At 53.1% G+C, this 27,260-nt stretch overlaps 2 protein-coding genes across 7 annotated transcripts in view; one reads left to right on the plus strand and one right to left on the minus strand.

Annotated features, from left to right (window-relative positions):
• Nucleotides 1-5,010, plus strand: part of ARSG (arylsulfatase G) — a 41,387-nt gene extending 36,377 nt beyond the window's left edge. For all 6 annotated transcript variants that reach the window (XM_076353458.1, XM_076353457.1, XM_076353462.1 and 3 more), the window contains exons 11-12: nt 2,999-3,089; nt 3,414-5,010. In XM_076353458.1, the coding sequence (XP_076209573.1) occupies nt 2,999-3,089; nt 3,414-3,748 (426 nt within the window). In that variant the 3' untranslated portion in view covers nt 3,749-5,010. The remainder of the gene's footprint in view (nt 1-2,998; nt 3,090-3,413) is intronic.
• A 25-nt stretch (nt 5,011-5,035) lies between these two features.
• WIPI1 (WD repeat domain, phosphoinositide interacting 1) lies at nt 5,036-26,762 on the minus strand. The gene is made up of 13 exons (XM_076353466.1): nt 26,671-26,762; nt 25,153-25,235; nt 23,355-23,524; nt 19,665-19,761; nt 15,834-15,931; nt 14,681-14,773; nt 14,299-14,369; nt 13,275-13,382; nt 12,710-12,874; nt 12,421-12,528; nt 11,054-11,175; nt 10,196-10,296; nt 5,036-5,580 (listed from the first exon to the last, which is right to left on the minus strand). The coding sequence occupies exons 1-13, from the start codon at nt 26,727-26,729 to the stop codon at nt 5,533-5,535; spliced, it is 1,323 nt and encodes a 440-aa protein (XP_076209581.1). The 5' UTR covers nt 26,730-26,762; the 3' UTR covers nt 5,036-5,532.
• Nucleotides 26,763-27,260: the final 498 nt, after the last annotated feature.

Here is a 27,260-nt window from a genome sequence, read left to right on the forward strand (position 1 = left end):
TGCTGACAGCTCCTTTAAGCCTAAAAAACGCAGTTAGCAGAACAAGCAGTATGGCGATGCATTTTTCTCAGAGTTGCACAAGATTTTTGCAGAACCAAAAGAAAGAAAAAAAAAAAGCGGCTTTAATAACAGTCCCACAGATAAAGCCTGATTTTGCTTTTAAAGTCCACCCTCTTGCGAGCACCACGAGCCAGCTCCCAGCGGGGATCTTGGATTTGCTTTCTGCGTCCATCAGGGTTTTGGTATTTGCTTCGTATTTATGGAACCCTCTGCTGAACTGTGAGATAAAGCGGGGAAGCGGATGGGATGCGGCCAGCGTGCTCCGCTGTGCTCCTTGGGATTAACCCTCTTCTTCTGAGCACGTGGCGCCGGGAGGGGAGGACTGGCAGTTTGCCGGGAATGATGGTTTGCTGGGAACGATGGTTTGCTGGGAGCGATGGTTTGCTGGGTGTCAGGGCACGGCGGAGGGGCACGAGCCTGCGCCAGCCATTCCTGTGCGTTTCAGGCTGAGGAATAAAGTCCTGAGCTGCGACGCACCGCCGGCTCCCCAGGCTTCCCCAGCGTCACCCCGGCCCAGTGCTTTTCTGGAATCGTGCTGCAATCAGGGGTGAATTAACCCCTGCGGGGCTGGGAGCCGGGGGGGCACAGCCGGGTTGTTCCTGCCCGTCCCGGCAGCGCGAGCGGAGTTGGCATCCCTGGGGGATGCAATCCAGCTGCCCGCGCCGCCGCGGGATGGGGTGACCTTGGGGGACACACACAGCGCCCGCCTGCTCCAGCTCCGCGGGGTGATCGGGAGCAAGCGCGTGTCCCCGCTCCCTCCTCTCTTGGCTCTCTGCCTTTCATCTCCCGCTTGCGAGCGGCTGATAGCAACCCCCCCTTTGACGTCGCAGGGTTTTCCTTGACACAAATCCTCCCGAAAGCGGTTCCTTTCCTCGCCCCGCCGCCCGGTTTCCGCACGGCGCCGACAGCTGCTTTCCTAACTGGGGTCCCTCGGGTGGCTGAGGCTCCCCGGCATGAGCTGCCCGGGGTAACCTTGCTCAGCGTCCCAGCCCGCGTGCTCGGCACCGGCACAACCTGTGACGGGGCTGGGGTGACGCCAAGGTCCTGTTTTGAGCGAAGGCTATTTACAGTAAAAATAAACACATCCTACAAAATGTATCAAGGGTACAAGTGTCAGACAAATAAGCTCTTTCCATTAGCTTAACGGCAGAGGGGTGTGCGCCTGCTCCCTGCGCGCTTGCTCGCTTGTGCAAACAGCCCGGAGCACTGAGTTCAGACAACTGGTTTTCTGGGGAGAAAAACCTTTTTTTCCCCCCCTTTTTTTTTTTTTAATTAAAATAACAAAGTCAAAGATCAATAGAAGGATTGCAGACCTGGGAATGTTTCTTGAAAGGGCTCAATTGAAACAAGATCCTTAATCATGCAGTAAATTATAATAGATTTTCTTAGCGTGAGGTTTTATGAGGCAGGTTTAGGAACGTGCTTGTTGGTACCAAGGGAGGTTTGAGTGCCTTTACACTGACATGGCAGCATCCCAGCTGTGCTGCTAAAGGTAACGCCGACTGGCGACAGGGCGTAGGCAAAGCTTTAGGGCTGGAAACATGACGAATTGGTTCAGTTCCTGGTACCTTGGCTTCGTGGGCCCTTGAATATTTGCTGATTTCTACTTTGGAGCTGTTTTATTCTGACCAAGGAGCGTCAGCATAAGGGGACTCTGTAGCAGGGGTTTCCTCCTTGCAGCAGGGTTACACTGCACCACCTCTTCCACTTTACACCCTTAATTTTTTTCCCTAAAACATGATTTTTAAACCCAATTCCGGAAGGCAAATTTTTTTTTTTTTAATTTGCCTTGCAATGGAGGGCAATAAAGGAAACCGAGAGCATTTGGAAATCACCCCCCACCCTGAATCCTGGCATTTCTTGGATAAGTTGCCAACTGGCCCCCCGAGACAGCGGCCGCATCCGGACCAGGCAGCGCGGAATCGACATCTCGGGGCGACCGAGCGGGGTGCCGGGTGGTGCTGCGTGCCGGGGCAGGGTTCTGCGCCGGGCACCTGCTAAGGCATTACCGCGCTGATCAGCTGCGAACGCTGTTACTAAACTTGGCCCCGCAGCTGCCTACAACTTCGGCAGATGTTTCTAATTTTTAGCACAGTGGAAATTTCTTGAATCACTTTTAAACTCAATTCCCAGGGAGGAAACCTCGAGTGACTCATCCCTCAATGAAGCCATTGGCTCCACGGCAGATACTATCTGACAGACGAGCCCGCTGAACTGTCCAGCTCACTTGTCTTCTCGCTCCCGTGTGCCAAAGCAGTCGTCCTGTGCGGATCAAGTGTCCTAAATACCGAAAGGGAGAGATTCAACCCGCCCTTCCCTCCTTCCCTTCCTTCTCACCCCCATTCCCTGTGCCGGGACGGCTGTTGTTAGGGAAGGGAGCGCCCGCACAGCGGGGTGAGTCAGCGGCGGAGGCAGACCTCACCTACCCGTGCAGCCTCTGCTTCGCATGAGCTCACCCTCAGCTTGCGGCTTGCTGTTGGCCCCAGGCAATGATTCGGCTCCCTTAGATGTCCCTGCCACTAGCTGAGCTGTGAGCACCGAGGGAGATGGGTGTCTCGTTGGCATGGGGCGGTGGTGGGTGACATAGAGCACCTGAGACCGTCCCGGCTCCGAAATATTCTGCCCTGCTCTGCTGAAAGCCCCGGCACCTTTGTGATCCCTTTCCTGCAGCAGAATTGGTCTGGGGAGGTAAATTCAGGGGTCCCGCATGCAGGGCCGGGAAGGCACAAGAGAGATGCTGGTGTTTCCTGGTGCCCTTTTACTGTCACCCCACCCTTCAGCAACCAAAACTCGGTTGGTTGCTCAGAGTCCAGGGGCTAAATGGTGCCTCTAAATGTGTGCACGGGTGGGACGTGGTCTTGTCTTGGGAGGGAGCGGGTCTTGCGGAGGAGGTTTTCTCTGCAACAGGCTGACGGGCACTTTTCTGTTCTTCCTTCAGGTCCTGCTCCACCCCAACAGTGGGGCAGCTGGGAAGGACGGCGAGATAGAGACCCTACGGCTGGCTCAGTACAAGGCATTTTACACCACAGGTACTGTGTCCCTTTTAGAGATCGTAAAGTCTGGGAGAAAGCTTCTGGAATTCTTGGTTCCCTGCAGATACAGGTAAAAACCAACTCAGGTTAATTCAAGCAAGAGCAAACCTAGCAAGGATAAGCACGTGCCCCCCTGTGTCTGTGTGATGGGCTTTGCAGCCCGGGGTTGTTGGCCTCAGAAGCGCTCTTGGACTAGCGGAAGGACCCGGGCTTCCAAAGCTGGGACATGGTGGGACTGGGCCATCACAGATGGGTGAGGAAAAGAGAGGTGATCCCTAGGCAGCCTGGCACTTCAGTGTTTTTCTCTCGGTTCCTCCCTAGGAGGGGCGATGGCTTGCGATGGGAGCATTGGGCCAGCTGAGCATCACCAGCCACCCCTCATTTTCAATCTGGATCGTGATATCCAGGAGCAGGAGCCTTTGGACTTGGCATCCAGAGAGTATCAGGCAGTGCTACCTGCAATCAGCAGGGCTTACGCCCAAGCTCTGGAGGACATCGCAACGGACAACGTCTCGGTTGCAGATTACTCCAAAGACCCGGCAGCAACCCCCTGCTGCAACGCACGGCACGTGGCCTGCCGATGCCAAGCGCCCGGGTCTCACGCAGCCGTGCTGGACCGTCGCACGGAAAGAAGAGCAACGCGGCTTTGTCTTTAAGCAAATAATTGCTCAGGCTGCTCCTTTCCCAAGTCTGGTTTCTGTGAACGGGGCTGTTGTGCGTACTGGCTCCAGGCTGGAGGTTGGCCACGGAGGAGAGGGATGGAGGCTGCTGTCCCCCTTGCTGTGAAGCAGGGAGGTGAGTTAGTTGTGGGTCTGCGTAAGCACACAGAGGGTCCCCTTTACTGCAGAGCAGGACCGTCACCCCGGCAGAGCAGGGCACTGCAGTACCTGGTGGCTCTAGGCACATGGAAGGAGACAGGCTTTTTGTAGGGCTCTTTAGCTGGGAAAGAGCCAGGTCTTGGATTAAAACTACCTTCTGTGAGAGCTGGCTTTGGGAGAGAATTCCTCTGGGAAATTCGCTTGGCTTTCCTCTAAAATGGACCTTACAGGAGCGGCTGGTGGGAGCACAAGGCAGGGGAGGACGGGGCCCACAGCCTCTGAGCAAATGTCCCTTTTGGCGCTGAGACCCTGGAAGTCTGTAGCCACAGAGAGAAAATTCCTGGCCGGCACAAGGCGAGTGCCCTGGGAAACGGAGCACCTGCCCCTCCAGCTGCCAAGTGAGGTTTATTAACGGGGTTACGTTAAAGACCCAGTTGTCTGTAAAAGAAAGAGGGTCCTGGGCTCTCCCTGACTGCTGCCCTCCTCGTGGACGGGATGCTCAGCTTGTCCCGTGGCTGCTTTGCGCTGCCACAGCGGAGGTCAGGGATTGCGCTGAGACAAGGACCCGAGCCCCAGGGTTTGGAAAAGGCTTTTTTTGGGAAGGTGTGGGGGAGAGGTGTGCAGTGCAGGACTCTGTCAGCTCTGCATGGAAGGACCAACGGTGTAACTGCAGGTTTTTTTTAGGGAGGTCAGGGAGAGGTCCCTGCCCCGAGGTCTCCCAGCAGATCAGAGCTCCAGGCAGAGAAGCTGCTCCTGCCGATCCCAGTGCAACGCTGGGGGGGCGGGTGGGGCGAAACAGCTCTGATGGGGCATTTCTGGGCAGAGGCAAAGGCCTGGGGAGCTGCAAAGGCAAAATCGAAGGTGCAACTGAAACTTAGAAACCACCGGGATTTCTCAGCAGCTGAGTGAGGGTTTTCTGAAACAATTTTGGACTCCGATTTACGCACCCAGATCTTTCTTTGGACAAGCCGTAAATGGGTTTGTGTGAACTCGGCCAGGTGGGTCGGGTGGAAGCAGCTGTCCTTGCACCAGCCCCCCCCAAACCCACGCTCCCACTCATAAAACTTAATCAAGACTGACACCTTTAGGGCCCCACAAAGAACAGCAGGAGCACGGGCAGCGAGCTGCCAGGGACAGACCGTGACTTTATTCTGTCTTTAAACATAGCAAATGGCATCTTCTGTAATATCACTGCAAAAATACTTTGCCTGGGTAAAATAGTATGTATATACTGTACAAAGACATAAGTTTAATATATCTTCCTATAAGTACATTTATACACATAAACCAGCATAAATTAGAAAAGGGACAAACGGGTATATAAAATTCTGGTTACATACAAATCTGATTAAATTAGCATTTACATTGTGGTTCTAACATGTAGTTTGTTAAATATAGCGCTGTGCATACAGTACATTGACACCCCACCCAGACACAAATTAAAACAAGGGGCTAGTGGGGCCAGGTAGTCACTTAAACATACCGTAGGAAAAAGCAGTGGCCCACCTTGGATTTTTTTTTTTTTCCCTCGTCTTGCGGAGTCACAAATGTGTTCTTCGAAATTCCTGGCTTTTCCAAAGCACTTCCCAGCAGCTGTCCCAAGTGCGGATGTTTGCTTCTCATCATGACCTCTTCGCTTTGCCCGGCTGACCTCCACGGCACAAGATTATCTACCAAAATCAAAACAGAACGGCCTTACTTTTCCCAGCAACAGGGTGTGTTTCAAGTTGGTTTTACGCACATGGGAGGAGAAGGGGGAGGGATGTCCTGCAGTGTTTTACTTTCCATTCAAAGGCAGATTTGTGAGCGGTTTATTTATTTACTCTCCCCCTCCCCAGATTTACAGTCCTGGGAACAGGAACCATCTGGCTGGGTGATAAGTGTGTCTTGCCTCTAGCTGGCATTGGGCTGAGCACAGCCATGCTTGCAGGGGTTCAATTACTGGGGGTGAGGTCTGTTTGCCTGGCTAAGTCCTCCTAAAAAGTTCAGCTCCTGGCCTGGCGGGAGGGGAAAGGTGCGTGCCGTGCATCACCATGTCTCTCCGGGGTCTACAGATGGAGCCCGGAGTTAAACACCTACATGTTAGACTGGATTAGGTGAGGGGAAGCCTAGCCTAAGTATCAACAAAACCTTTGAGGGAAAGAGTAAAGCAGGCGCATGGAAGAACAGGCAGCAGTGAGGATCCTGAACCACTTCACATCAGCTACTCATGCCACGGGACGAGGCTGGAGACCCCGGGGTAAGATGTGCACCTACTTCTGGACGAGGCTTGGGCAGAGCTGCGGGGCTGCTGCAGCACCCGAGGCGGGGGCCTCTACGGCCACTAACCATGAGCCAAGGCGCAGGTCTCCCTTTATCAGCTCCAGCCTTGCCAGACTTGACCTGCATCTCCCAGCGGTACAGATGCGATCCCCGCAGCCCCAGCTGCAGGAGGGTCTGTGCCAGTCCCTCCTCCCGGGATCTGTCTCTCCATGGGCTTCAGGACCATCACTTGCCCAGTTTTGAGGCACAAGCATTGGCACTGGATTGCATGTTTCCCAAGGGACCTCAGATAATGTACTGATAAGCTGGGCTGAATCCTGCAAGCCCCAGCTGCCCAAAATGCCTGTCTGAGCTACCGGGGCAGGAGCTGCCGTGAGGAAGAAGCAGCCAGTCAGGTTCTGCCAAACTTGCTCATCCCCCAGGAAACATGATTATTAGGAGAGCCCCACAGCAAAATCTATTGCCTTTCCTCTGCTCGCAGCCAGCTGTTAAAAAGAAAAAATCACTTAAAATCATTAGCGTCGCATATCCGCGCAACAGAACGAATGAAACAATCCAGGAAACAGTGAGGAGGAACTTGGGCAAATACCGGTCCCGTGGAGCTGAAGATGCATCTGCAGCCTGGCTGCTTGTATTAAGATCCATGGTTTGGAGCAGTGGGGATGTGCGCGGACCCCACGCTGGGGCACCGATTTCTCCGCCCTGCAGACAGCAGCGCTCCCAGGGTGGGGACGTCGTGCTGCCGAGGGCGGCCGTGGCGCATGGGCTGCTGGAGCTCGTGCTCCTGCCCGTCCTTCCAAGGAGCAAGCAAGAGTGGGAGCTCAGCGAGGAGCTGCTGAGGGCTGCTGCTCACTGCCGGGGGGGAAGTTTTTCTTCCACCCTCAGCACCCCGTAATGAACGCTGCAGGCAGGAGCCACGGGCACGCACGGGCAGCAGCATCCTTTGGCAGCACAGGCAAGCTGCCCAAACAGTTTTGGAGGTTGCCAAAAATCGATGTGAGAGGTGTTTTTTGAGACTGTGTATCAGTGAGGGGAAGCTGTCTTTGAAGAGCTGACCGCCGTATGCAATCTAGCCTGACTTAATGAAATGGGTCTCCCGATAAAGCCTTCACATCAACTCCGGCCCCGAAGCTGACAAGCTTCAGCGTGCAGCCAAATGCAGGACGGATCATGTATGGCTGGAAACACACCGAGCAATCTGCTGGAAGAAATCACCTTTCCTATTGAATCTCGGACGTTTTAAGAGAGATCCCCTGGTGTGTGTTCCTCGGGTCCACGAAGGCCATCTTGCTTGCTGAATCCTGTAGGATTTCTTTTGTCAAACCTCACAGCACTACCCAAAAACTGTTCTGACCATGCCTCCGTGGGGAGAGCCACTACGGTGGCTCCCAAAAGTGGAGCTCGCCGAGTGGTGCCCTGCCTGGCCCGAAGCACACACCAACAGCTCCCGACACGGCTGGAAACCTCACCGACGCTGATAAACCCGCAGGAAGGTGGCAGCTGCTCGGGCAGGTAACCAGAAAACAGCCGTAATCGCCACAACCGTCTGCAGCCAGAGCTGGGTTTGCTTTTCCCATCCCGCAAAGCCTTCTGACCACGCAGAGCAAGGGCGGCGCAGCCTCCTCCCAGCACGTCGCAAGCACGGCACCTTCGCCTCACCTGAGGCTTTAGCCTGCTGTCCATCTCAATAACCCCTGAGCCTTTCTGCGTAAGATCAACGGCAGACCTGAAAGCGCTTAATCCACCCCACCAATGCAAGCAAGAGGCGTAACTGAACTTGTTTAACCTCTTGCCGCAGGATCCTTCAGCAGTCCTGGCACAATCAGTAGCAACATCCACATTCGCTCTTGTTGAGGCCACTTTTTATGAGCCCTCCTTGGGCTTCTCTTCTCTGATCTGTCCCTCCTTCTGTTTAATGAAGAGGCAGTTTTCGACAATCAGCAACAGATTTAATGTTAGACTGAAGCTGCTTTTCCTCGCTCTGAACAGCTGAGCCTCTGAAGTCTTGCTTGAGGTCAGGGGAAGGCAAGATGTTTCAAAATGGAGAGGAACTGCTGGGTCTGAGCACTGCTGTTTCTCCAAAAGTATGTCTAAGTTCAAAGCCGTACTCGTGGCGTGGGCTGCGGGTGAATATTCCATTTTGTCACAAGTTTTGAGGTTTTTAAATGTCTTTTTCTTGCACACTGGAAAACAAACAAAACCCTTCCCATGTTTCCGCAAAGCAGAATGCTATCAAAACATTTTTGTTGGATAAGGTCAGGTTTTCTCTCCCTCCTTCTCCACACAGAAGTGACCGATGCCTGAAACCCCCCTTGAACGTGTCATTGAGACCGAACATCTCAGTGCTGAGAAAACAGTGAAGTTCAGTGAAATTCAGAGCATCAAAACATCCCGACCAACTCTCCTTATGCACTCACGCAGTGGGAGCCAGCGCTGCACTAGCTGGTAGACCAGAAGCAAAACACATTACCGTCAGCAACGGAGCGGCAAAACCAAAGTCCTAGCTGCAGAGACTGCATCTGGAAGCTCCAATTGCTAAGCCACCGTATCAGGGAGTATTTTTGGAAAGCGCCTTCCCTCCCACACCACCTCCTCCCTAACTTTACACATGTAAGTTGCTCTGTCAGGTTCATTACAGCACAGGATTTTGGCAGATCAAAGTTCATTTGATAAAGCACCTGCTGTCGTACAGCAGGGGTTTGGGGCTGCTTTTATATGGCATGGTCCCAGCAGGAAGGCTCATTCAGGAGCAGCGTGATTCCTGCTTGCTGGCATTCGCTTGTCCCCGAACCACATGTTCAAGAGCAGGTTCATCAGAAGGAAGCAAAGGATTTCTCTCTGGCCCCGCGGCTCCTTCCAGGTGCCTGGGCCACCAGCTTCTCCGTGGCCACACGACTTTGACCAGAGGAGGGACATTTTAAATGTCCTTCTTGGGTAATGGGGTAGGACAACTAGAAAACTCTTGTTCTCAGTTTGCAGCAGGTTATGTCACCGGTAACAAAAGAGAATTGGTCTCAGGTTTATGCAACCCGAGTTGGATTTAGGCAGTGTTGTTTCAAAGGGAGTCATGAGCTAGTCACCTTTTATCTAAATAACACTTTGCATCAGTTAATAGGGAAGTGCCTCACAAAGGTCAGCCTCAGCATATGGAACAAATCCTGGGATCCCGATAAAGTTTTTACTTCCTCCTTTTCAGGCAAAACTCCAACAGCAGGATATGTAAAAACGGAGTAAGGGATTCAAAAGTCTGCCAAGTCTACAACTTGAAATGCATTACAATATTCTGCTGTATTAATGCATTACTATTACGAAGACACCGCTGATTACAACCAGATCATAGCACGGTACCAACATCTGTCCATTTAGGGGTTAGATACTTAACATAATAAATGTGTGTGTAATAGGAAAAGGAGCCGGAGAGACACTGCCAGGCTTAAGTTAGATTTTAAAAAGCCAGTATCTTCTTCCAACAGTAACTGAGAAAGTGCCATATAAAAATCATAAAACGGTTTAAAACTCTGCTATGCCTTTCATCTTTGTACTTGAAAAAGGAGTTTCCTTTTCAGTTAGCTTGGAAATGAAGAGACTGGTGAGGTTCAGGTATGTCCCAGTTGCATTCCATAAACTAATACAACTGACTGTAAACGCAACAGGGAGTATTAAGTTTTTATTTCTCAATGATGGTATTGTTCAAATTCAAGCTATTCCTGGTAATACTAAAAATCTGCGCAAGGCACAAAGGTCAGATCTGGAGCTGAACGTCATTCTGCATCTGCACTTCATTCAACTAGTTTGTTCAGATCCATCTCTAGTTCTTAGGTTTGATCATCTTTGCCCCATCCCTAGCTGCCATTTAGTGGGGGTGTACTTTTCCTGGCACTGTCCCTATAACTTAATTAGTTATTTTAGGCTTCACAGTGAGCTGGGACAAGGTGGGGGCAACAGTATCTCTTCTGTAAGAGGTTAATACTTTCTTCTTAGCATGAGGGCTGAATTGCAGTTTTAGGGGTCCCGAATGCTCACAGGAGGAAACTCATTCTCGTCATCAAGACACACTGGTCCAGTTGCAAACTCATGCTCTGGGATAACCTCTCCTCGCAGGGCACCACCGTCCTCCGAATAACCTGTCCAAGTAAAAATACAAAACATGACGGATAAATGGATGGAAGGAGGCTGGAAACAAACAGCGGAGACACTATTTTATCACCTTTTTAGCACAGAGCTGCTTTCTCTGGCTTTTTGGCAGAGCTCTGGGGAACTGCGGAAGAGAAAGGTATCTCCATTGACACTACAGATTAAGGAATGGACTACATGGCTAGCTCCCGTGGCAGGAGCTTTCCTCCTCCCACCATGAATGTAAGCACCAATTTCAGAATAAGATCCACATCTGTATGTGGGCCTTTAGACTCAGGAATATAACGAGATAGTCGGCCAGTCTTCTCCTGCAACAATTTACTGCTAGCTTCGTTAGGTAAGGTGTAAGAGGTTCGGGAGAATCTGTAGCGATCTTGCCACAAAAATAGTGAGATCTGACTTCTACAGCCCCAGTTTCAACTCCTGGAAACCAGCCTGGCAGCAGCTCCTGTCTGACCAACTGCGAAGCTCGGATGTGGTTACCGCTCTGCTGGTGAGCCCATTTGTGGTGCAGCTCTGCACGAGGAGGAGGAGCGCTGGCAAGGGGTCCCGAGAAGCAGCGCAGAAAATGCCTGGCCTGTTTTTGGGGCAGGGGATGAACCAGGTGAGCTCCAGAGAGTCCTGCTGCCCCAGGCTGCTTTGCACAAGTGGTGTTTCTGGTTGAACCCTTGGAAGGTGGGAGACTTTCCACTTTGCCCCAGGTGGCTTTCTCGCTTCTGCCTGAGGAAGGGCAGATGCGATGCTTACCTGGCATGGTTGAAGTTGAAGGCACTGTACTTTGTCTGGCTACAGTTGCTGCGTAAGATTGAGGTAATGGAGGCCGAAGGTCATTTTCTTTGTTCTCCTCCATCTTTCCTGAGCCAAGCAGACTAATTGTACAGGAGCAAGAGAGGGGAGAAGAGTTAGTTCTGATCCCAACCACTCCTTCCCCAGCACCAGCTAAGACAAGCACATGCATCCACGTCTCCTCGAAGCACGTCACCCATCCGCATCACTGCATATAGGCACTGCCTGCAGCCCTAGCAGCGCTGCAGAGGAGGAGAGCATTGTGCTCTACAAGTAAAGCCGAGGGAGGGGGGGGGGAGCAGAAGATAGGGAAAGCACTACTTCGGCTAGAGGACAATGCTGGCACGAGAATAGAAGGGAACAGATTGACCACAAAAGCTTTAGGTTACAAAGGCAAACAGTGTTTCTAATCAGAGAGGGGGCTCCAAAGGGCTTCCAACAGGAGCGGACTAGATGGCAAAAGCAGCGCTGGCTAGTTTAGGATGGAGTTTGAGCAGAGATATAGTATGATGTAACATAACTCATGACCCAAGGGCCCTTTTCAGTCTAAAAGGAACCCACATACAAAGCTGGCCCGCCAGCTCCGGATGGCCACTTCGGGACGGGAGCAGGCGGGCGTCAGCAGTGTCTGAAGGCGGCAGGGCGGCCGGAGCACGCTGGACAGCGCAGCTTTGAAGTGCTTTTGTTTTGTGGCTTTTCAAAAAACTGCTGGCATTTTCCTGGCTGTCAGCCACCTCCCAGCTTAGAGCACATGTTACATCGCACCCCACCCCAAAGGCTTCACATCTGGAGCCAAGTAGCCCAGATGTGGGGGGGAGGTTACATGCTTAATCCAATTTGCATACAAACTGAACAGCGGCAGCAAAGACTCTGCTTTGGCACTGCATGCCTGCAGGCGTGCATCTGTGCGGGTTTTTGTTTACAGAAGCTCCCGGCGTCGCTCCACACCGTCCTACCCCCAAAGTCAGCTCTCCAGCACCCACTCCACGGCTGGAGAAGGTGCTCTGCTCTCCTGCCACCGTGGTGGTCAGCGCTCTGCTGCTGGAGGCATCTCCTAAGGCACAGCCTGCCCACCTCTGCTGTCTAAGCCGAGACGTCCCACAACTGCCTAGGGATCTGAGATGTCTCTGGTTTCTTCTGCAAGAAGCCCCACATCCCTGCCTGCTGACGTGGTTCCCACCCACGTCTGTCGGATCAGGCAGCTAAAATCACAAAGTCAGTTCTAACGTTCTTGCTCCTACAGCTCCATTTTGTGCTTTCAGGTGAAATTTCCCTTAATTTTTTAAAAGACCAACCTCTGTATCAGATGTGTCTGGAGGTATAGTTACCTGTGTTTCTTTATTAAGACACACTCCCCTCCATCTTGCGGGTCCAAGTTATAGATATAGAGATGTCCATCTGACGTAGTCACCAACAGTCGAGGCAGCTTCTGAATCCTAATTAGAAAAGCATCATGAGTCCAAACACACCTGCACTCACACACAGATACAGCACGCACCCGCGCTGCGTGCTCTGCAGGCACGGGTGCAAGATAAGGGGCCACAGTGGTGTTCTGCAGAGATAGTCGTGTCTGCTCATGACTGGCGTGGCAGAGGGGACGCAGATGTCAATACATACGTGGAGAGAGCGCAGATGTTCCTTTGTCCGGAGATGTTCAGGCGGACAGTGGCAAAGGCTCGATCCTGGTTCATCATGCCCGATACCTGAGCAGGGAGGTAGTTGGTAGCAGCCTGGAACATCTTTCCCATGTAACCGCTCCAGGTTGGAGGCTCTTCTGGCCGGCTGAGGGGGTCACAAAGCAGCATCAGTGGGGCTACCGCAATCAGCCGTGACAAAACAGATCAGGAACAGCCAAAATGATCCTGATCTCAGATACGCAAAGGCTTCTTTGGAGCACCTGCACACATTGTGCACCAGCCTAGCTGGATACATGGGAAGGAGGCAGGGGACAGTGGCAGCTAATAAACCCAGAGCAGGCCTGGAGAGGCTGACAGCAGGGATGCAGTGTGTAGCTTTTCCAAGGAGTGAATCCCACAGGACACAAAGCCAAAGAGACAGTTTGCAGCTGGTATTGCTCATGGAGAGTACGTGGTGAGGAAATGGAGGCCAGCTGCATCAAGGCAGACATCTGAAGCAGAGACACCCCTGGGGCAGGCAGATTAACCCAGGCTAACCCCCTCACCTGTCAGTGAGATGCTCCAGTTTAAAGATGTGTACGGTCTCCGTGTTGCTGGAAGCACAGAGGAACTGGGAATCCATGCTGAACACCAGGGAGCTGATGTTCACATACCTAGGGCCAAGCAAAGACAGGACCGGTCATTTCATGGCATACCGTTCAAGGGGAACTGCTCGGTTTTGCTCACAGAGAAGAGGACAGGGAGGAAGGAGACCCATACACGGCGAGGAGCACCCTGCCTGGCTGCTGCTGAGCCTGCGGGCTGACTGACTAGCATTTCCCTAATCCCTTTGCTCAGCAGAGCTAGGGGTAGCCTCAAGGTAGTGACAAACAGCCAGAGAGGTGGAAATGTCCTTGCTCACAGAGCTGCCTGTGGAGTGAACATCTGTGCCAGCCTCGCTACAGCAGCTAAAGCTTCTGGCACTGCAAAGGCCAGGGAGGACATCCAAAGCGCTGGGTAGCCAGATACATGCGGCGTCTCCTCCTGCGCAGGATCAGCAGGGCTGGGGTCTTGGTCACGGCAGTTTTTGTCCTTGCAGAAGTGGGTGCAAAATCACAGGCAGGTCAGGGATGGGGAAGAGGGAAAAGTCAGGAAAAGATCTACTGAAAACATTTGAGGGAGCCTGCAGAAGGGCAGCCCATTCCTGCCATCGAGACTCGGGCTCTGCGCAAATGACTTAGTAGCTTCAAAACACCTCCTCTGAGAGGGCAAGAGTTGGGCTGATAACTTTGAGGACTTCATTATTTCAAGTAAGAAACAAGAAAGGACAGAGTAAATGGACAGAATCTACCTCTGTTCTCTGCAGTCACCCTGTTCTGCGACACACTGAATTGAATTGCTAAACTTGCCGAAGGCAGCTGGGCACAGCATGGCTGTCTGACACAATGACATTTCTAATATGCTCGCTCTTGTTTTCTTTCTGCAAAAGATGCCAAAGCCACCAGGATCTGACGTTGCCCTGTCCCTGTGTTTACATTTCTGCTCCAGGAGCTCTCTGTGTACTTGTCACTGACAGAAGAATGAACTGACCTTTTCATCCCTCGCCGGAATTCATAGAGCTTTTGCCCACCAGGAATGGAAAACACACGAATGACTGTGCCCTGCAAAAAATGCAAATGAAGAGATCACGCAGGAGCAGGGCAAAGAGCGCGAGCCCTTTCTCTGACACACCCAGGAAACTCAGGACGTGCAAAGGCCCCTCCTGTTTGCCAGCCGCTGTCAATCTGAACCCGATACACTGGCCTCTTAGAGTCCTTTTAGTGCCCGTCCTCTGTTGGCTGTGTTTAAGAACGGGCAGCTCAGAGGTCCTGCTCTCCATGCTCCAGGCAGCCAAGCTGGCTGGGACACCCCTGCCAGCCGCAGGCAGAGAGCACGGGCAGCAGGGAGGGTGCTCGCAGCAGCGCTCACTCACTTTTTCGGAAGCACTTGCCAGCTTCGAGCCAGTGGAGTTGAAGGCGAGAGCAGCCAGAGGCCCATCATGGGCAGGAATCGTGCAGGCCGTTTTCTGTAGGGCAGAAGGTAATGTGAGTGCAAAGAGACACGCTGCTCCTCGGACTGCGTGAGGGCAGGGCATGCCCTGCCTCGCACCCCATCCAGGCCTGCCGATACGGGTTCACGGGATTGTGTCGCACTTATGGTATCCCTTCAACATCCGCAGCGTTTCTTATCTTTGCGCTGCCTTGAGCTCACTCCCCACCTACTACGGCCACTGTGATTACAGAAAGCCCATTTCAGGGGCAGAGGTCCTCAGCTCCCCACCTCTCCAGGCTGCGGGATCGCGACTGCGCCGGCTCTGAAGCCTGGCATTTCTTTGCACAGGGACAGAGCTGGCCTCCCTGCAATTCGCTCGGCTGTACAGCAAATCCTGCTGCAGCGACACCACCCCGATGCCTGCAGGGAGCCCAGGCCCCCGCTAGTACCTCTCACAGCAGCAGCGTGTTTTCCCCTTGTGCTCTGCTCCTCCCCTGCTGCAGATCCTTAGCTCCTGCTGCATGTACAGAGCGACAGCCTTATGTAATCCAAAGCCCTGGCATAAACAGCAGATAATCATGACCCTGCTTCCCGCCAGGGACAGATTTCCTGAGGGGGGCTTTGGACACCTCACCCTCTCCGTGACTTCGGGTCCGGCATCCCTTCCAGCCCGCGGCATGGCAAAGCAGCTGCTCCAGGTCCTGCGCTGCGCCTGGAGCAGCTCCAACCCTCCCTGAGCCACCCTGGTCACATCAATCCCATGGGATACACTGCTGACGCTCCTAAAGGAACCCCCTATAGGAACCCCTGTGTCAGCCTGGCAGCGGCCCTTGGACTGCGGGGTAATGGGTCACGTTTCCCTTAATATCCCGTACTGGGAGATGGATGTCCTGATCTCAAAGAGGCTGTCTGCTTCGCATGGCGTCCAAGCAAGGGGGATGGGGAACATGCCTGCCCCGGGCAATTCCCTTGCAGTCTAGCTTGGTGGAGTGTATTTAATTCATCCTTCCCAAAGGCCCTGTTGGCTTTGCTGTGGTTCTGTTTGTTTTCAGTCCCTGCTGGTAACCAAATGGGCGAGCTTCGCACTTACTTACCAAAGTATTTCCATCGTAAAGCGCGATCTCTCCGCTGGTCGCACTGCCGGGATAAGCCAAGTAGGAGTTGGCATGGTTGATCGAGAGAGCGCACAGACCTGGCAAGGCGAGAAGGACGCAGCTGAGGTTGTATGCTGGTGGAGGACGGAAAGCAGAAACGTGGCCATGGACACCGCAAGGGGGTTCAGGCTCTGTCTCATTTTGGGGCAGTGTCTGGCACCGGGCGCACGCTGGCTGCGCGCTGGCAATGCCTCGGCCGTGGGGACACCTGCTGGTATGGGACAGTACGGCTCACTTCTCCCAGCCACCGTCCCCCCTGAAACCCTGCTCAGAAGGAGCCCAGGTCCTGCTTTTGGGCACACTTTTGGCTTCTCCCCCTTAATCATCTCCTTTGAGAAGGCAAGAATAGGTGCGTGAAACACAGCAAGGGACATCTTGGTGTCAGGGCTAACAGGACTCCTGTCCAGGCACATCTGGGCACCTCCAGATGTGCGCAGGGTGTAGGTGCCGGGTCAGAAGCTCAGATAAGCAGCGCAGCGCAGACGCAGCGCTGGTATGAAGCCTGGCACATGAAGGCTGTGGCCGTGGGGCTGGGCAGTGCCGTTTCCTTCTTCTCCGAACGGAAAAGGGAAGCAGAGAAAGACAAAGCAAATGCCACAGTTGTGCAGGGAGTTTCCGGCTGACAAGGAACTTGAACCTAGCTAAATTTTAACCACAGGGGGAATGCTTCCCCATAATGGCCATCTGTTTTTATGCCAACATGAGCATAAACGTTCCCAAACACCCCTTTCAAAGTGAGCAGGAACTACAGGATGAGACAGGGATGTATGGATGTGTGTGTGGGCACGTCCATCCGCCTGTCCCCCAGGTGACCTCGGAAAAGAGCATCTCTTCCTGCCTCTCATTTCTGCTGCTGGCTGAGGACCCATCCCAGTGAATCCTGTCACATACAGAAATGGGTCTCACTTGATTCCTGCGCCACGTGCGCGTGCTCACAGTCCTCCCAAATCCGACTCAAGGCTTCAGCATGACCTGAGCTTCCTGGCCCCCGCTGGGAGGTCCCACCTAGTCCCACGTGCGGAGGAAGCCGCGGGGTTAAAGGCTGCCGGGGATGCTGCCATACTCCCCAAACAGGATACCCGCACTCGTGCACGTATATGCACGGACGCGCACACACATGCTGTGCAACCCATCGTGTCAGGACACGGCCCTGGCCCAGGCCCAGCAGAGGGAAGGATCGGCTGAAGCTCTCGTTTTAGGTCATTGTTTATGAGAAGAGACCGCAGCGGAGCCAGGAGCTGCAGGATCAGCCAGGGGCCCCAGGGATCCACTCCCTATCAATCAGAGGATTTACATCATGCCAGGGATGGTGCGCACTGGGGAGAAGAGGCGCAGCAGCAGCAAAGTGCAGGCAATTAAAAGGCACACAAAGAGGGAGGGATAGGAGGAAGGCAGAGATAGCCCAGAGACTTTGCTCGTGATGAGCATCCTGTCTTTTCAGGATAGTCTTCCCCAGCCTAGGCAGCATGGGGGGATCAGCGCAGCCCTTTCTCTAAGTGAAGGATCTAGAGAACGCTCAAGCTAAACAAAGCAAGCTCTGAGCGGCTGGTGTGAGTCACCCGCTCCCTCTGCTCCGCGCCTGGTTGGGAAAGGCAGACGGGAAACCAGGCCAGGGGAAAACACAGATGCGAGTGTACTGGGCTGACCTCAGGGATGCACAAAGAACAAGGATCACAAGGGACACAGGCAACCTTTGAAGATGCTCCTCTGCTCTCGGCAGCCCCACAGCCCTGAGGAGGGTCGGTGCGTGCAGTGGCGGGCTCGTGAGGGAGGAGGCAGGGTGGTGTTGCTCAGGATGGCACCTCTGGGAATGCCACATCGCAGGTGGCTTCCTCAAGCAGCACAGAAAAAAGCTACTGCATCCAAGAAGCCTGGCCTTGCCCCTAAGCCAGCAGGTCCAGGCGGATCTGGGGCTTGGGGGGAGCCATGTGAGGTGGTTTCCAAAGCTGCAGTTGTCCCCAAGATGTGCCCCCAAGGCACACATGTCAGCGTGAGTGCTGCAACCTCCTTAGTGCAAATCCTGCCCCTGACATGAGCCACATGAAAAACAACATCTTTGAGCACACATGAAAAACAACAGGCTTGCCCACCATGGGCATTATCCTCTCTTGCGTGGAGGAGGGTGGATCAGGAGCCAGGTCCTGGCCAGGAATAGTCGGGGATCTCACTGTGACTGGCCGGTGGGTATGCAGCAAATCCCAGTCCTCACTCTGCTGGTGTTACCGTGCCCACGGTGCACACTTTGGGGGGGGCGGCATGCTTGCTGTGTGCTCCTACACCCCCCCAGCACAGATCCCCACTCCGAAAAGGGTTGTCCAAAGAGTGGTGAGGCTGGACTGCCTCAGCCTCCTGGACACGCTGTCCTCGAGGTCAGGCTTGGGACCAAAGCAGATGGTCCAGGGACAAAGGGAGCACGCGTGGCCCAGCGCTTGTCGCTCAGCTCATTTCAATGACAGCTGCTGTGGTGAAAGGGTTTTAAAAAATTAAGCCCCTATGAAGTTCTGTAATCCGCAGCAGCCTAGTGCTGTCCCGGTGAGCGCTGATTGCTGTTGCTCTTAAATCATGACCTGATCGTTCAGCCCCACTGCAGAACAGCTTCAGGCCTGGGTATCCCTGCCCTGCCTGCCGCTGCTGGGCTTTCTCAGGAAGGTTTTAAACTTTAATTATATTTGCAGTATTTAGTATGTTTAATCCACAGGGAGAGGCCATCTGTTGAGACCTGAAGTAGGTCAGGGGAGCCGCCCGAAGAGCGTCCCTTGAAAGCCCAGAAGCCAGGCGTGAGCACATCAGCAACTTCCCGATCAACCACCCGTGAAACGATGCTGCAGCCTGTGACCAACCAGGATATCACAGCAACGCACGGCAGCGCTGCCGCAGGCGCTCGGCCAAGTTTCCCTCTCTGTGACTAAAAATAGCTCCGCTCCCATGAGCAGGAAAGCCGGATTCACCCTGTGCCTCACAGAGAGGATCTGTTCTGCAGCCACCTGCCCTGCTCCTTGGGTTTGCAGCGTATATGGAATAATATCAGGTGGCAGCCCGGGCTCCTGGGAACCCCCTGGCAGGGAATTAGCGCTGTGCCTGGCTGTGTTTTCTGCCCCGAGGTGATCTTCACAGTGCTAATCACTTTGGGAGCTGACCCCAAGCCCATAAGTAATCACAGGAGCTTTCTACCTTAGTGGAGCAGTGCATGTCCATGGCTGAGAGAGAACCTGGGTTAACCGCAGGTCTGCAGGGAGTGCCGAGCTCTGCAGCACGGTGTGAAGCTGCAGAGCTGACTCACGCCAGCAGCACAGGGAAGCGGGGCTCCTTCGTCCGGAGAGCAAAAACGCCGCGGGACTCTCTGATGCAGGGCATGGTGAAGGAAGGGCAGGGAGCCCCGGAGGGAGAGTTTCAAGTTGTCCTATATGTGGAGGGAAACTTGCGGTCCTGGCCTGCCTTACAGCTTTCCGCTTGTGAAAGAGAATAAAGGCACACTGCGGGAAGCTGTGAGCTGCACAGACATCCCGCGCGAGGACAGGAAGGGATCGAACCTGGGAGGTGAAGTCAAACCATGCTGACCATTTCTGCTCTCCTGTGATGCATTTGCTCAGGACAGAGCGGGGTTTCTGCTCTCCCAAGCCCGACTGACTGCCTCCGCGCATTTCTGTCTCCCCAGTGCTGAATTAGGATATACAACCCACAGGCTGGTTTAAATACTAACACCAGCGTTGTGGCTCTACAAAGCTCCTGCAGAGCTGATCTCTCCCTTTCACACAGCTCTCCCATGCTTACCTGTTGTATTTGGAGGCATATCCAGAATAGTCTTCAAAAGCTTCATGTCCTTAATGTTATGGATGTAAATTGACTCCTCCAGGCAAACAACCAGCCTCTGCAAAGGACACAAGGGACATGCACAGAACCTCACCAGCATGGGCACCGTGCCTCTGTCTGCTGCTCCCGCAGTTCACAAACCCAAATCTTCACTGTCAGAAAAACTCAACAGGAATTTCTCATGCACTAAAATGTAACAGAAACATGATCTCTTCTGCTTCTCCATCCCCTCTCACTGGACAACCTTTGATTTTGTATGAGACTGCTTTTGAGAGCCGCCTGCATCTGGTCTTGCTTTAGAAAGCAGATAAAGTATCATGACTTCTGCTCTGCTACTCTAAGAGCTGATCTTCCACATTCCCAGACCCCAGGAACAGGAAGACACATCAGGGTTATACCCTAGCCATGGGGCCTTGATTGCCATCAATTCCTACCCCACCTTTTCTTTGCGGTTCTTTTCATAGCAAATTACTTTTTGATCATGAAGACCAGGCAGCAGAGAGGCTGCCAATCCTGCTTGTCAGTATGCCTACAGATGGGACTACGTGCCCCTTGCCCTGATTTTTTCCCGATTGGGGAGTGAACGTTTAGGTGATGGGCCTCCCACTGCTGCTAAACCTAATGCATCTGTTCATCAAATTAATGTTTCTTTTCCCATTCGGCATCAGCGGGCAAGACACCTTTATGTGCCCTGAGTTGTGCAGCAGAATTGCGTAAAAACTGGGCTGGGAAACATTTATTCAGGGACAGTCACAGTGGTTAGTGTTTCACACCGAGTATTTACACCATCTTGGCAGATGGGTAGGGCATTTCCAAGTTAATGTGCTTGTACCTCTTCTGCTGAACTCGTCAGGAACACCCACCCACCCAGCCACGAGGCAGCTGCTCAGAGAGGAGCTGCCAAGCGATGGGGAGGAAAGGCAGAAAGGAAAAAGGAAGCCTAATGTTATAACCTTAGCGCTGGGTCGCCATCTCCACGACCACTCAGCTTTGTGTCTCAGCTTGGTCCAGATCTCTACGTGTTAAACGGAGGCATTTTGCATAGAGGCTTTTTTGGGACCAGGCTTTGGATCTGGCTGAGGGGTTGTGCTTTCTAAGCCCAGCGAGCGCACAGCTCCACCTATGTTAGTGCCAAGTCTCCAGAAGTGCTGAAAACCTCCCAATAAAAATGTAAGGCCAGGCTCCATCCAGGCTCCTGAAGTTGGAGCATCTGAATCCATGTACAGGAAGCCTCCACCTCTTTAGAAATGAGGCCACTTATTTAGTATCTAAATGTGGAGCTTAGTCACTAACTTGAAACACCCACATTAGAAAATCTTTGCCTTGCTCCACCATTACTCTCGGATCAAACTCTTTCCCACTTCTATTCCTGCTAACCACAGCATCTGGGGCTGTGTCAGAGCCATTTTGCATTTCCAGGAAGACTTTGTCTTTTCTACAGTAACAGCCATCAACTTGCTAGCAGAGACCGTCAGAGTAATATTTATACAGCTGATTTCGGCAAAGCCACCATGTGCTTTCCCAGAACTGCAAAACGCAGTGCTATTGATGTACAGGTGAAGGGAGGTTTCCAGATGACAGCAAAGCAACAGCCAGAGCTGCAGCAAGAGATGCTGGCACCGACAGGGACAAAATCCAGGAAAGGGACGGGGGTGGGAGGTGAACAGGCGAAGGAGGCCTGGACAAGCTCACCAGGAGTTGGAGAGGGCTCGTTCTCTGCCTCCTGCCCTCCATGCAGCCCTGTAGCCCATGCTAACGTCAGTGCAAACCCTGCTGACATGAGGAATGGGTTTTATCCTCACCGTGCACACAGACAGAGCCTCAGAGAAGGTGCCCGGTGCTGTGATTGCTACACAGGGTTCAAGGCACTGCGTCTTGTACAAAATGTTACTGCTCACCAGTATTTTTCTTTAGTACTTCAGTTTGACACGAATCAGGTTAGATAACTGAGTTGTATGTTGAGGACTTCAATGTGCTGGGTATGGACACAGCCAGGGAAAAGTACCAAACCTCTCCAAAGAGCTCAGCAGGGTTTCAGCAGTGAATGAAAACCCAGGGGGGCTACAGGAGAGCTTCTCACCGGTCCCACAGCACAGCCTTATTCCCCACTTTAAGACAAATCACGATCTACCTTAACACATCTGAGAGTTACAACGGAGCTTGGAAGAAAGAATTCCCATGGATCAGCAACAACTGAGGGACTCACTCGTTTGCAGAACGAGGACTTTTTCACAGCGAGCTCAAATCGAAACACACACCATTTGTTTGAGACTGTTCCTGGCTTATTTGCCACCATTTTCCCGTGTTAATGCCTTGTATGGGATTTGGCCTTCTATGGACTTTTAATGAAGTATAGCTTTCATACAGAAGCCCAGGCGAGGGGTTCAAATGTCACAGCACACGCAGAACCTGACTGCCACCAGTTTAAATCTTGAACGTAGATTGAAACAGTCATTTCTCTTCTGTCTACCCAAGTATCGGTAGCATCTTCACATCTCGCCAGGTGTGTCTGTGTTACAGCTAAAGGATGAGCTCAGCCCAGGATTTGAACCGAAGCTCATAAAGCAGCCCAGGAACACGGATGCAAAGGCTGGGCCTATGCATCATCTTCAGGCAATCGCCAGAACAGCACATGGGCAAAAGCCTGAACTTATTTTATTCTCACACTAATCTCCTAGAGCTGCTAAGCAGAACCTCCCAGTTTATTTTTATACATATACATCTATCTGCAATTCAATGGAAGTCCTTACTTTGCCAGGTCCACTGTAAATTTAAGTGAAAAAAATCAATTTAGGACAGATTTAATTGTAGTACAGGAACTTCTAGTCAAACACAGCTTTACTGGAAACTCAACCCAGAGTTTTCTTATGGGAGAGCCTTACTGCAGGACTCACTGTTGCTAACTGAGGAGAGGCTGATTATATACAATTACACAGACTGCTTATTTCTTCATTGTAAAAGGTCCTCTGCTTCTTATGGCATATACTTTGAAAATAATTATGGACAAAAAGAAAAGATGACTTAAAATCCTCCAAAAGGGCTCAAGGCTGCATGAGGCTGTGTCAGTACAGAGAATAACATTCTAAAAGCCGCCTTCTAAGTGGCCTGAATGTTTTCTATACCTTTAAAAATAAAACAAGGCTGCTCACAGCACTTGAGAAGCAGCCTTTCGCCTCATCCACGGAGTTCAAGTTACTCCTGGGTTTTGTTACCAACTTTGAAGGTCTCATTTGCAACCAAGATGGCAGAGGTGGGCCTGAAGTCAGGATGTGGAATCCAAGGGAGGGAGGAAGATGAAAAGGTGTTTTTTTGGCAGAGTTGCGTGCTGAATAGGCAAGAAGGCAGACAACAAAAAGCCTTTGTGTAACTGCTACGAAAACAAGGACTTAGCTTCATTTTACTGAAGCAAACAGTTGCGGCAGACGCTATCCACAGCCATCCTGCTCCTCTGTCAGAGGTCACCAAGCTTGAAATGAAGCTGGTAGGAGAGGACAGGTACCTCTACCCCTCCAGTCCCCCTTCACAGTCTCCGTCCAAACCTCCCTGGGCTGCCGCTGTTCTGCTAGGCAGCGGGGTCCCAGGTGGAAAGTCAACACCAGCAAAGAGCCAGAGTGGGACAACTCTGGCTAACCCCTTTCCCCAGCCTCTTACCTGACGATTCAGCCGGATGGACAGTATGTTACTGGAATAGCTATAGTTGCAGATCTCAGTCCCTTTCTTGAAGTGGTAGACATTCATTTGCTGTGGCTTGGCATGACTGACCACAACCACAAGGCTGCTGGAGAACAGACGCTCCACGATGTAAACATCTGGGATTTCATCTGGGCACAGAAGGAAAGCAAGACACAGTCTTTAGCTTGGCTTATGGTTGGTTTGATTGCAGCAACAAGTAAGACTCAAGAGGGAATCGGGTTGGAATGCTCAGTGCTAAGGTGTTCAACATCTGCTTTCGTTAAAAATTTCTCATACCTGGCACAAAGCATTTAGGACAGAGCAGGAAAGGGTTAATGAACCTTCCCCTGAAGGCAGAATTCAAGCTAGCCCCCTTTGACAGTGCTGCTGTGCCTCTCCTGGGCAGGGCCCTCCAGCTGAAGCTAATCCTTGGGCCCTCCAGCTGTAGTTAATCCTTGGGAAGGGGATATAAAAAGGAGGAGCTCACCCAGCTTGGTCAGGGACTTTCTTGGAGAGAGTGAACAAGCCAGGGTTTGCTGAGGTAAGGTGCAAGCTGTGTGTAACTCACTGTTTATTCTGCATGGTGTCTGATTTCTCCTAGCCTCCTTAGGGAAGGCTGATGTGTTTAGTCCTTCCCTGTCACTGGGGTTGTGGTCTCTAGAGAGCTCTAGTATGGCTGTGGTGAATGGTGGTGTGGTATGTCTTGCAAAGACCATGTTTGGAATGACTCCTGTGGTGTTGAGAAGGCACCATTGCAATGGTCCTGGTGGACCTGTACCTAAATCATCAGGGACTATGACTTCTAGTGTAGGTAGCCCTGAATGGTGCTCAGTGCTTGGGCTGTACTGTGCTGGAGGTACGGGGACTGCCCCACAGCCATGATGTAGGACTGCTTGTGTCTCAGCCCATCACCTTGAGCGTTTTACCAGCAGGGATCTGTTACTCTCTGGCCCTTGGTCTGACTCTGGGGGCAATTCAAGCTCCTAAATACTTTTAAAATAAGCCTATAGCTTGCTGCTGTATAGCAGCTGAGTTACCCTGTGAGGTAAAGAGGAAAGGAGCCTGGGCTCTGTTCCAGATGATGTAGCTATGTCTGGTTGCCGAGATTCCCTCTATAGCCAGTGGAGAGAGACTAGCATATTCCAGCTGTGAGGTGTATTTCTAGTGCAACTCAGCTGAAACACTTCTGGCTGTGGCCTGAACCAGACTAGAGGACGTGCTCCATGAGGCCTGACTTGTTTCAGGCTGTTAAGTGCATTGCATGCTGATCTGAGCACAGCTAATCACTGAAAGCCTGCTGTGAATGACCTTCTTACGTGGGAAACCTGTTAAAAACATCTTGCTTGTAAATTCCACATAGGACTAAAAGCCTGCGAGTTATCTAGCATCTGTGCTGGGAGTCTGCAGTCTCCTGTCTGTGTATCTGAAACATGCTAGTGGTAAACTACCTCTGAATGCTGGTTTGCAGGACAAACTGCTGCTGTCAGACTGACAGCAGTGAAAAAGAAGCTGGACTCTAAACTTGTGGGAGTCCCTCAACTTTGTTAAAGTACTACTGACTGTTCAGAAGCTCCTCCAAGGCTGTAGCTCGCTGTAAAGGCTGCTGGGCACAGGGCAATAGCCAGAGCTGTTCCTCTCCTGATATGGGTACAGCAGAAATGGGTGTCACTTCTGCAACAGCAGTGAGCAGAATCACCCCCTCAAGGCAGGCTGAAGTGCAGTAATACAGGTAAAGTCTGTCAGCCAATATTCCACCACAGCGGAACAGGAGACTTACTGCTTTCATGGACCTGGTCCAGTTGCTCCACAGAACTCAAGGAGAAAAGCCTGTATCCAGTTGTGGTTCCAATTGCCAGGGAGCTGCAAAGACAAGACAAAAGCTTGCTAGTTTAGATCTTGTGGCCTCCAGGTGATAGCAAGAGTCCCTGCATGTAGGGGAAATGGGTAGATCCTGGTACAGTGATTTGTGTAGGCGCAACTTCAGTTTCCACTTTCAACCTAAAGCGTGTAAGGTAACAAACCCAAGAATCCTGCTTTCCATCTGAGGCTATTGCAGCCTACAGAGGTAGCCTCACAGTATCCCTGTGAGACAGCAAACTATCATCCATTCACGTGGTCCTGCGGCTGCTGGAGGAACAAACAGGCATATTTCTACCTGGGAGGCTGCGGACAGGACCTTTGGGACCTAAAAGGGAGCTCTTTCCTAAGCGAGGAGCTGATCCATCTACATTGACATGCTGACTTGCAAGGGCTGTGGAAGCTTTTCTCTCACTGCTAACGGCAGTGGGTGCAGGCATGTAGTGCAAGGCGCAGTTGTGCCAAGCGCTGGCTCTGCTCAGTTCTGGGTATAGTGAGCAGCAACATCTTAAATCAGCAGCCGGCCCAGAATACCAACACACAGCGTTTGTGCTGGTGCTGGCCAGCAGGTTCACGTCAGCATTGCCACCCATCAAAGCACTCTTTGTTTAGACACAGTAAAAGCAAAGCAGTGCTGCAAAGGTAATGATATTTCCAGGTGTGAGACTGGTATCTGTGATTTTTATCTTGTACCCCATGACCTGGGCTGATCTCGGCTCTGGGCTATGATTGCCAGGCACTGTGTCTAGTTCACTGCTTCAGGATGTTTGTTGTCCTGCTTGGAAATGGCTCTTAAATGATGGCTTTGAAGCAGGTAAACCACAGGCTAGCAACAGCGTAAGGGTGAGAGGCTCCAAGGAAACCCTCTGTTGTCCTGAGGAGGTGGTGGGGTGGTACTTTAGCACAGGCTGCTCGCCGAAAGCCAGCGCAGGGCTCTCGGCACAGAGCCCTGGGCAACTTTGCCACCTACAAAGTAGCCACAGCACAGGCCAGCCAGGCATCGGCACGGAGGGGCTGTCAGCAGACAAAGCCCTGAGAGAAAGTCGCTCCTCTGACCAGCCAAAAATGCTTTCCAAACTGCTGGGGAGGTTAAAAAAAAGTGATTCTTCTGAATTCGCTGCCTCCCAGAGACCTAACCTGGGGCACTCGAGGATGTCTACCGAGAGCCGGGTGCCCCCAAAGAGGGGGGCAGGGCCTCGTGGGGCCGGGGGATCCCGCAGGGCCAGCCCCCCCTTCGGGCCGCGGGCAGAAGAGCCTCGCCCAGCGCCCCACGGAGCCGGACCCGGTGTGTGTGTGTGTGTGTGTGTGTGTGGGGGTGTTGTCCCTGCAGGGCCGGCCCCGCTCCGAGCTGTCGTGCCCCGCGGGGGCTGTGGGACCGAACCAGACCTGCCCGGCCGCCGTCGCCCCCCCCCCGCCCCGCGGTGCCCGCCCCGCTTACGTGCAGTCCTGGTTGTAGGAGAAGCAGCTGAGCGCGGCGGGCTCGGCCGCGGCCTCCATGGAGCGGGCGCGGCGGCTCGGCCCGCTCCGGCCCCCGCGCCGGCCCCGGCTCGCTCCGCGGCGCTGGCGGCGGCCAGGGGCGGTGCCGCCTCCCATTGGCCCGCGCCCCGCCGGAGGGTCCGCCCAACCCGCCGATGGACTCGCGGATCGACCTATCGGCGAGGGCGGGCGGGGCGGCCCCCGCCTGCGGCGTTAGCGCAGCCGGCTGCTATTGGCTGGCGGCGGGGAACAGCTGTGCGTGGCCACGTGGTGATGTTGTGGTTGCATCAGACGAGCCCGGGCAGCTGTTGGGGGGGGAGCACATCTGGAGCGCTCACCGCTGCCCGCGGCGGCTTGAGCGGCGTTACGGGGGGGCGGGAGGCGCCCTGCCGGGGGGGGGGGGGGGGGGGGGACACGGACACAGCAACAAGTGGCCGCTGGGGGGGGGGGGGGGCCGGGTCTGGCAGCGGGGAAGGGCGGTGCGGGGTGGGCGAGGGGCTGGGGCGCGGAAGGGTGCAGCGGCGCGGGGAAAACCGGCGGTGACGCCGCTGT

This window comes from Aptenodytes patagonicus, chromosome 16, assembly GCF_965638725.1.
Source record: "Aptenodytes patagonicus chromosome 16, bAptPat1.pri.cur, whole genome shotgun sequence".
NCBI lineage: Eukaryota > Metazoa > Chordata > Aves > Sphenisciformes > Spheniscidae > Aptenodytes > Aptenodytes patagonicus.